This window comes from Lepus europaeus, chromosome 12, assembly GCF_033115175.1.
Source record: "Lepus europaeus isolate LE1 chromosome 12, mLepTim1.pri, whole genome shotgun sequence".
In the NCBI taxonomy this organism is placed as follows: domain Eukaryota; kingdom Metazoa; phylum Chordata; class Mammalia; order Lagomorpha; family Leporidae; genus Lepus; species Lepus europaeus.
The window spans coordinates 90,411,355-90,420,801 of record NC_084838.1 but is presented as its reverse complement, the minus strand read 5'-3'; the positions used below and the strand labels follow the sequence as shown (position 1 = coordinate 90,420,801).

Genomic DNA, 9,447 nt, shown 5'->3' with positions numbered 1-9,447 from the left:
GTGGAGGATGACCCAAGTGCTTGGGCCCTGCACCCCATGGGAGACCAGGAGAAACACCTGGCGCCTGGCTTCAGATCAGTGCGGTGTGCCAGCCTCATTGGCCATTGGAGGGTGAACCAATGGTAAAGGAAAGCCTGTCTCTGTCTCTCTTTCTCTCACCGTCCACTCTGCCTGTCAAAAAAAATTGGGAACAACAGAAAATCCATATTTAATTCAAAGTTGAAAAGGTGATGGGTGGTGTTTTTATTAATGCAAATAGTATTAGAGAAAAAAGCACAAGTCACTTGTACATTGCAGTCAGTTCCATATTGTCATTTAATACCTGAATGCAGTAGTGACAGAGCTTTGTCTTCAGACCCTCTATTTGTTTTCGGAAACTCATGAGTTATGACTTAAGAGGGCTTATTACTCCCAGGATGCACTTTATCCCTAAACCCATGCAGAGAGTTCCTATCGGGTCTCAACAAAATAACGTAGCACTTCGGGGCAAAGATGCAGCCTAGGAGCCCTGCACTGGAGGCCAAGATGGAGAAGACCTCCACAGCCACCATGACCTTCCCCTTGGTGCTGTGATAGACAGGGAGGAAGGTGACCCAGACGCTACAGAAAACCACCATACTGAATGTCAGGAACTTGGCCTCATTGAATGTGTCGGGCAGGTTCCTGGCTAGGAAAGCTACAGTAAAGCTGCCCAGGGCCAAGGAGCCCAGGTATCCCAGGACACAGTAGAAGGCAGTGGCTGAGCCCTTGTTGCACACAATGATGATGTGTGCATATTCAGCGTGTACATCTGTGTCGATGAAAGGAGGAGAGGTCCCCAGCCATATTCCACAAAGGGTCAGTTGGATGAGGGAGCAGATGGGAATGACAGCGTTAGGCGCCCCTGACACCAGCAAATGCCGAATTCTTCTCCCTGGAGCAGTGATCTTGAAAGCCAGAACCACAGTAATAGTTTTGGCCAAGACAGTGGAGACAGCCACGGTGAACACCATCCCAAATGTAGTCTGCTGGAGGATGCAGGTGGCCGTGTTGGGACGTCCAATGAAGAGTAAGGAGCAGAGAAAACAGAAGGTGAGGGAGATGAGGAGGACGTAGCTGAGAACCCGGTTATTGGCCTTGACGATGGGAGTGTCTCTGTGCTTCACGAAGATGCCCAAAGCAAGCACTGTGAGGACAGAGAAGCCCAGAGCTGTGCAGGCCAGGGACTTCCCCAAGGGGTCTTCATAACCAAGAAAGGTCACAGCTTTCTGGAGGCATTGGTTTCGCTCCACATTAGCGTACTGATGGTCTGCACACTTCATACACTGATCCATGTCTAGGGAAAACCCAAATTGTCATCAGTCCTGCATCAGTATTTTTCTCTTATTCACTGGCCACCATCTCTCAGTTCATTTTCTAATTGAACCAAATTGCCTTTCTTTTGTTTTTCTTGGCCCAAAATAAAGAATGCTATCTGGGAAATTATTCCAAATCAATTCTGCCCATTTTCCTGAACATGCAGTAAACAATGTTGTTATTTCTTCTCCTTATTTTCAAGCATTTGGCATTTCAGTGAGAACAGGCTTTTATTCTCACAGAATACTAACAGGCACACCCAGAGGACAAAACTAATTATAATTATGAAGTCAGTTGACTTGGTATATTCATTCAAAGAACAAGCAGTTATTGAGAAACTGCTGTGAGTTTGATAATCTAATGTATTGTGTGAAAACATGAATACACCACAAAAGATCATGAAAAATGGATTTAAAATAAATGTATGTTCATTTTTGTACCTTAACCACATAGAGAGCCATGCATTACCCTACTGTATGAATTTCCATGTAGTTTTTGAATATCCAGGTACATATGACAATACTTCATATCAGCTATTGTAGGCATTCCCACCTTTTAACCAGTTGTTATTTCCAACACAAAATATATTGGAATTTGAATTGCATTTGCATTGAGTCAGCAGATCAAATTAGCACTGACTACTTTCTAGCCACGAAAGTATCTCATCACTTATGTCAGATTTTACTTTCTAAGTATTTTAAATTTTACTTAGAGTCTCCGAAAGCTTACAGTAGGTTTATTCCTAGGTACAAGTAATAAGGTATAGTAAATGTCATGTTCTAAAATTTCTTTTCAAAATGGCATAATGTTGGGATTTAGAAATAGGATTTTCGATATTAAGTTGTACTCAGGCTCTACTGCATTCAGCTTTTCATTAATTTACCTGGATTTTATACTATACAGCATATCATATGAAATACCTGTTTTATTTTTTAAGTTCTGATAATTTTCAAAATTTCTTTATTCTGAAAATTATATAGGCCAGGGTCTGCAGAATACTGTCTAGTAAAAATGCTCATATTGAGCATTATTATCTTCTATTTGCTTCTACTGTTGAGGCACAAAATGTGATTTGTGTTTTATGGTGCTGTCAACAGCCTTACAAGATTAAAATATTTCAGGCATTTTCCTAGTGAAGACTTATTTTTTTATTATTTTCAAAGAAGTATCAAAATTTTGCTAATTTCCTGGGCTGCATTGTGCCGTAGCCCACCTGCTGCAACACCAGCATCCCTTATGGGCAGCAGTTTGAGTGTCAGGTGTTCCATTTTTCATCCGGCTCCCTGCTACTATGCCCAGGAAAGCAGTAGAATACATTCCACGTGCTTGGGCCACTACTCCGACGTTGGAGACCTAGAAGAAGCTCCTGCCTTTGGCATGGTCCATCCTTGGCCATTGTGGGCATTTGGGGAGTTTACTAGTGGATGGAAGATCTCTCTCTGCCTCTCCCTCACTTTCTGTAATGCTTTCAAATAAAAATTTCATTAGACACCTATTTGTAATACCAGTGCTAGGATTTCATCTTTTTTTGGTGCCAAAATCAGCCTATTTCTTAATGCCATTTTCCATGGCCTTTCTTAAAGAACCTTGCATTTTGCATATAATAAAAGTTGAATTTCATTACCTTAGCCTACAATAATTGAGATTGTTTTTACATTACTTTCCAGAAACCATTGCTGGGAATTACCTGTAAATCTGATTTTGCCATGAAATAAAATTCTGAAAAAAAATCTCCATTTGGGATAGGAGTTAATTGAGCTAAGAAGGCCAGAGGCCTGTAAAGTGCTAACCTAGTGATGGAATTTCCAAGTGTGGGCAGGAGAACTTAGCTGTTCTCATAAAATGAATGAGTTCACTCTTTTTTCCTAGTCTATGAAAGAGTTCTAGAAAATGAGTGTGACTGAGTTGTTGAGCCATTGCTAGTGTTCACCAGTGAATTTATTGGTACCCATAAGAATAATGGGAAGGGATTAATCTATGGATTCAGCTTTGAAAATGCAACCAGTCATCATTTATCTCATGAAAAATGGATTTCATTGACTTAGTTTCAAATTTTCTTTTCCACAAATATTTTGTTTTATTTTTTTTAATTTTTATTTTAGTTTAAATTTTTTTATATGACAGATAGAGATAGACAGTGAGAGAGAGACAGAGAGAGGTCTTCTTTCCATTGGTTCATCCCCTAAATGGTCACTAAGGCCGGAGCTATGCCGATCTGAAGCCAGGAGCCAGGTGCAGGGGCCCAAGCACTTGGGTCATTCTGCACTGCCTTCCCAGGGCACAGCAGAGAGCTGGACTGGAAGAAGAGCAAACGGGACTAGACCCTGGCACCCATATGGGATGCCGGTGCCGCAGGCAGAGGATTAATCAAGTGAAACACGGCGCCGGCTCCCACCACAAACATTCTGAGATCACTCAGATGTGGGCTCGAGAGATTTTTGATTTCTTTTATCCTGCCATTTCCAATAATCATAACAGAATTTCTTCCTCCCTTCATTTATTTGATATAACACAAGTGCTACTGTTTCTGTGAAAGTCCATGATGGCCTTAGCAGAATGTGCACTCAGTTACTTATTTCATTTCATCAGTCTCTGTGCAACCTTCACTAGACTGCTGTGATACCTCACTGAGTTCATCTCATTGTATGCTGTCTGTCCTACTCAACTGCGAGTTTTAGGAGTCAGGGAGAAACACATATCCACAGAGGGAATTCTGTACAATCATTAGCCTTTGTGTTGAAGATCTACAAATTTCTTAATCCAGACACAAGCTTTCTGAACACATGCTCTATGTGAAGAAGAAAGCTAAACACTGGGAAATTAGGGGTGTCTTCAATGTTATACAAATGTAGCTTCACAAAGAATGGGAATTTGATATCAATAGTATAATATATCCAAATAAGACCAATGTCTGCTAATAATAATATAGAATTAAAAAGGAGAAAACAATCCAACATGGGAAGCAGGATACCCAGCAGACTCATAGAATGGCAAATGTACTAAACAGCACTCTGATCTCAGAATCAGCCCTTAAAGCATTCAATCTGGCTAAAAAGCCCATGAGAGTTTCTCAGGCATGGAAAGCCAAGACACTGTGGAGAAAAATGACCTAAATGAAAGATCACTGTGAGTGAGATCCCAGTGGGAAGAATGGGCCATCAAAGAAGGAGGTACCTTTCTCTGAAGAGGGGAGAGAACTTCCACTTTGATTGTGGCCTTGTCTAAATAAGGTCGGAGTTTGAACTCAAGAGGCTTCCATAGCCTTGGCAGCTCCTGACAAGAGCCTTGGGTGATTACTGAAGTCATAAATAAATTGTCAATTGTTAAATCAACAACAGGAGTCACTGTGCACTTACTTCCCATGTAGGATCTCTGTCCTTAAATCCTTGTACTATGTGAATTAACAGTAAAACTAGTCTCCGAACAGTACTTTATACTTTGTGTGCCTGTGTGGGTGCAAACTGTTGAAATCTTTACTTAGTATATACTAAGTTGATCTTCTGTATATAAAGATAATTGAAAATGAATCTTAATGAAGAATGAGATAGGAGAGGGAGTAGGAGATGGGATGGTTTGTGGGTGGGAGGGTGGTTGTGGGGGGGAAAAACTGCTATAATCCAAAAGTTGTACTTTCAAAATTTATAATTATCAAATAAAAGTTTTCCAAAAAATAGTATAATGTGTCAACTTGCCTGATAGAAATGAAACTTTGATAACGTGAGGTACTGAAAAGGGATTTCTTTAGACAATAGTGTGTACAGTATATCTCCCACAGTGAATCAAATAATGTAGTTCAAAGAACCTATACTGTTTTTTTTTTCAAGGAAATATTAGTTACAATTAAATTACTGAAGGAAGGAAGAAGAATTTCTCGGTAGTCCTTTACGAGGTCCTTAGTTTGTCTTTGTAGGATGTTGAAAAATATAAAAGAGATGGAAGAAGTCTCTCCAGAAGGCACACGTTACCTGTGTCATTGGAAATCTCATTCTCTGGGCACGGGGTACAGTCAAAACAACAGGAAGCTTTTCCCTCCTGAGGGGATTTCCGGAATCCAGGATTACAACTCTCACTGCATACAGAGTGAGGAATCTGAAGAAAATCAGATGTGTGTTTTTAGTCAGTCTTTGACCTACTCCCATGATCATCAAAGTAGTGTTTTTTAGTGTTCTACTATAAATATACCCATATGCATAAACACTATTAAATTATTGGATGTGATATTAATTTTATAAGGTCCAATATAAGAACATTGAAAAACTATCTAAATTGCTCATTATCTCTTCTTCATCCAATCAGTAAATAAGAATATATGTTAAACTGGAAGTGGTTTGTTACATCTTCATATATGACCATTAATGAATCATGCGAGTCATTAAAATTAACATTATATTTTGTCTTTTATATGTAGAGCAAAGCATTATGATTAGGTCTAACATACCTGTGTAATTCCTGTGGCCCACTCTATCATATCCTTTGTTAAGGACAATTGACAGTCATTTGGAAGATACGGTGAGAAGTGTCCTACTTTGACCTTATAGCCAAGACCCTCTGGAAAATTCCAAAAGTTGAGAATGTCATACTCTGCGTCCAGTTTTCTTTTCTGATCCATATTCACTTGGTCTCCAGCGGGATTGTTGAATTGGATATTTTTCAGAAAGGGGTGCAGCTAAAAGAAAGGGGTTCACCATTCTATGAGGAATTGTGCTTCATTGTTGAGACAGTGAGCTTGAATTACTGTTTACTTTTCATTGTTTAATTTCAACTTTGTAATAAAGCTTTATCATGCAATGAAACAAAAGAGAAGCCACTATGGAGTACTGAGTATCATAATGTTTATAAAGTATCACTCAATTTAAGAATAAACACACAAAAAAAGACCACGTATTCAGCGATCATGGGAATCCAGCAGAAATCAAGTCTAGAGTGATGTCTACACACATTCATTTCATCACTGGTTAATTCCAGGCTACAATCTGCAAAATGATGTTATTGGCACCTAAAGTGGTTGCAGAATTCAAAGAGATCATTGACATAAAGTATGCATTATTGTTCTCAGAAGCATGTTGACACTTAAAGAAATTGGTCTGTTTTCATGGAATAACTTCATGATAAATAGTATTTCTTTTTACTTTGGAGGCATTAGGTAGAATGGATGTTGTCCTTGTAAACACAAAGTTTACATCTTGATTCATGATCACATCCTCTTGCCAGAGGGTATTTTGAAATATATGCCCATTTCTACTCGTGTCTAGATTGTCCTAAGAATGAAACACGTGCAGAATCTTGTGTGTTCTGGAGAAAAATGCTGTACTGATTTGGTTGGGCAGCTCAGACGCCACTTATGAAATATGCATTAACTTTAGTACTTGACATGCAGTGGAGGAGACCTTACCTGCCAGGGGGCAAAGGTCAGTCCTTGTTCATTCCACATTGGTTGCATTTCTACGTGTTGAAGCATCATTTCATGAAGGGTCTGGGCCACAGCATACACAGCATTGTATACATTGTAACTCCCATCAGTCATAGACATGTCCATAATGTTCCTAGGCAGCCAGGCCAAGGATGCATTGAGAGGACAGGTCTCTAATGTTTCATAGTGAGACTCAGAAATCGAGCAATTAAAAGAAGAATTCCACAATTCAGCGAGGTAAAAGTCTTCTGGATATTTGGAAGGGGTAGCTGTCTCGATAAAATTTTTGAATCCAGAAATCTCCTCATGGTGATGTGAAAAAATCAGAGTCCCGTGGAAAGTGTCAAGTAAGAAATTGTTCTTTTCAGTATTGATAACCCATTGTGAGGTTGTGATCCAGACTTTCCATATAATTGAATCTTGGTCAATACTAATAGTGAAACCGAGTAGAAAATCAGCATCACCATAAATGATCACCACATCAGCTGATGATTGCCTGATCTGGCGATGATATGGCCAAGCTTTTGTGAAGTATGACACTGCAGTGACTGGGACCATTTCCAGAAAGGCTACACATACTCTGTTCCTTTCCATGGCTTCTGTAACTTCTGAGAGAAACTGAATTCCATCGTGGTCATCTGAGATGACCAGTCCCACCCAGGTCCAGCTAAAATGAAGTATCAAGGAGATCATGCCAAGGGCCAGAGATGTATCCTTGGGGGCCATCTGATATAGAGAAAGAGACTGACTATTGTCACTCAGAATAGGATCAAAAGGCCCAAAGGTAAGCTATAGAAAAGGGAAAATTGGAAGCAATATGAGTCAGAGAATTTCTCTACATGTGATTTCAGGGTTTGCAGTGTTGCGTAGCTACATAAACCACTGCTAATGATGCTGGCGGAATCTTGGTTGGGGTTCAAGCTTGTCTAGTTGTGAACAGGCTTTCTGCTAATGTCCCCGGAAAGGCAGTGGACGTTAACACTAGTGTTTGGGCCTGTGCCACCCATGTGGAGAGGAGAATAGAATTTGTGCCTCCTAGCTTTGGGCTGGCCCAGATCTGTCTGTTGGGAGCATTTGAGAAGTGAACCAGTGGACTGGAGAATCAATCTCTCTCTCTCTCTCTCTCTCTCTCTCTCTCTGTCCCTACATCCCACCATTCTCTTTAGCTCTTCTTGTTAAATAAATAAAAAAATAAATATGTAAACAAACATTTTTAGCCAAAGCACAATCTCATTTTTAAAGGGAGTAAGGCAATGTGTTTTGCATTACCTTCCACTCATGGGAGCTTTCAAAAAAATACTTATCAATGTTAGAGTTTATGGAAACGTCTATATCTGCTTTCCTATCTCTCTCATCTTTACTCTGAAACAAAGGAAATGATACTCTAACAGGTATCTGAATACTTACTCTTTGAGATTATACACATTACAAGATGCATATCAAGACTTCCTTCTATGTTTTGAGAAGCCTCATAATGTTACCCAGGAAGATGTGTTTTTATTCCTCCCTGCCCACATACCCTCACCTGTGGAAATTTGTAGAGTCCCAGCAATGTTGCAATCTGTGCACAAGTTGCCCATGATGTTCCTGTAAGTGCTGCTACAGACTTGCTTTGTCTCCTGCAGGTGTAATTTGGTACATACTTGTTCAGTCCTGTCAGCCAAATGAGGGAACTCTCCAATGTCATCCATTGAGTATAAGGGACATTATAGAGATCAAATCCTAGAGACATGTTGGGTAAAAGATACGGGTTCCTGTTGATCTCTTCAATGGCAAAAACCAAAGCCAGGACATACTGATAGTTCTTGGTCTTTAACCTGTGAAGTAAGCATAGAAATCCTTAAAAGATAAAATAAATTGTTAACTTCAAATTCAATTGAATGTTCACACCTTTTTAGTACTCACTATGTGTTGAAGGAAAATAGGTATCATCCAGTTGGAGGGAATAAATCTTTACATATGTATAGAATATGTTAAATTTTCATTTGCTTTTCAAATATTGTCTCACCGTGTGTGTGTGTGTGTGTGTGAGTGTATGTATGTGCTGCTTCTGTCTTTATTATCTTCTTCTTCCTCTTGGTTCTTTACTCTTGCTCCTCAGAATTTTTCTTCCTCTTCTCTTCTAATTGGTATTACTTCATCTTGAAGTGATATAGTATTTCAGATCGCAATTACTATTTCTTACTGGTGACTTTATAGTGTATACAATTGTGAATGGACCAGCTGACTCTTACTGATTCATACTGCTTTTCCCAAAGGTGCCTGCTTTTGTTGTAGCCATCCTGGATTTATTTTGGTTTGCTGTGGCTTGTGCTGCTTTGTATCCTCCATTGAATATTGACTTTTAAGTTTCTCAATAGGTGTTTAGTTTTCATTTATATCTTGTCAGCAAATTAAAGTTAAATTTGGGAATTTCCACCAAATTTAAATTCAGTATTTAACTAAATATTTTTTTCCAATTACATTAGGGAATTATCATATGCTACTTTTTCTCCCATTACCTGTATTTTTTTTTTGCTGCTTTCAAATACATAGTTTATTATTTTATAGCTTTTCTTTCATTTATTAATTTTTCCTTCCTTGTTTTATTCCCTCTACTTACATACGAGTTACATTTTTAATTGTTTTCTATCTTTAAAGAAGGCTACACTGTTGCAATGGATATATTTACTCATCTTCTGAGAAATTCATGTGTCTTAAAT

General features: G+C 39.0%; 1 protein-coding gene across 1 annotated transcript; it reads right to left on the bottom strand.

Moving 5' to 3' along the window:
• Positions 1-392: 392 nt before the first annotated feature.
• On the bottom strand, positions 393-9,026 carry LOC133771054 (vomeronasal type-2 receptor 116-like). Its single transcript, XM_062206783.1, has 7 exons — positions 8,980-9,026; positions 8,271-8,562; positions 6,728-7,534; positions 5,774-6,001; positions 5,301-5,424; positions 2,549-2,551; positions 393-1,315 (listed from the first exon to the last, which is right to left on the bottom strand). Exons 1-7 carry the CDS (start codon positions 9,024-9,026, stop codon positions 393-395), a joined length of 2,424 nt encoding a protein of 807 aa, XP_062062767.1.
• Between the last annotated feature and the right edge of the window lie 421 nt (positions 9,027-9,447).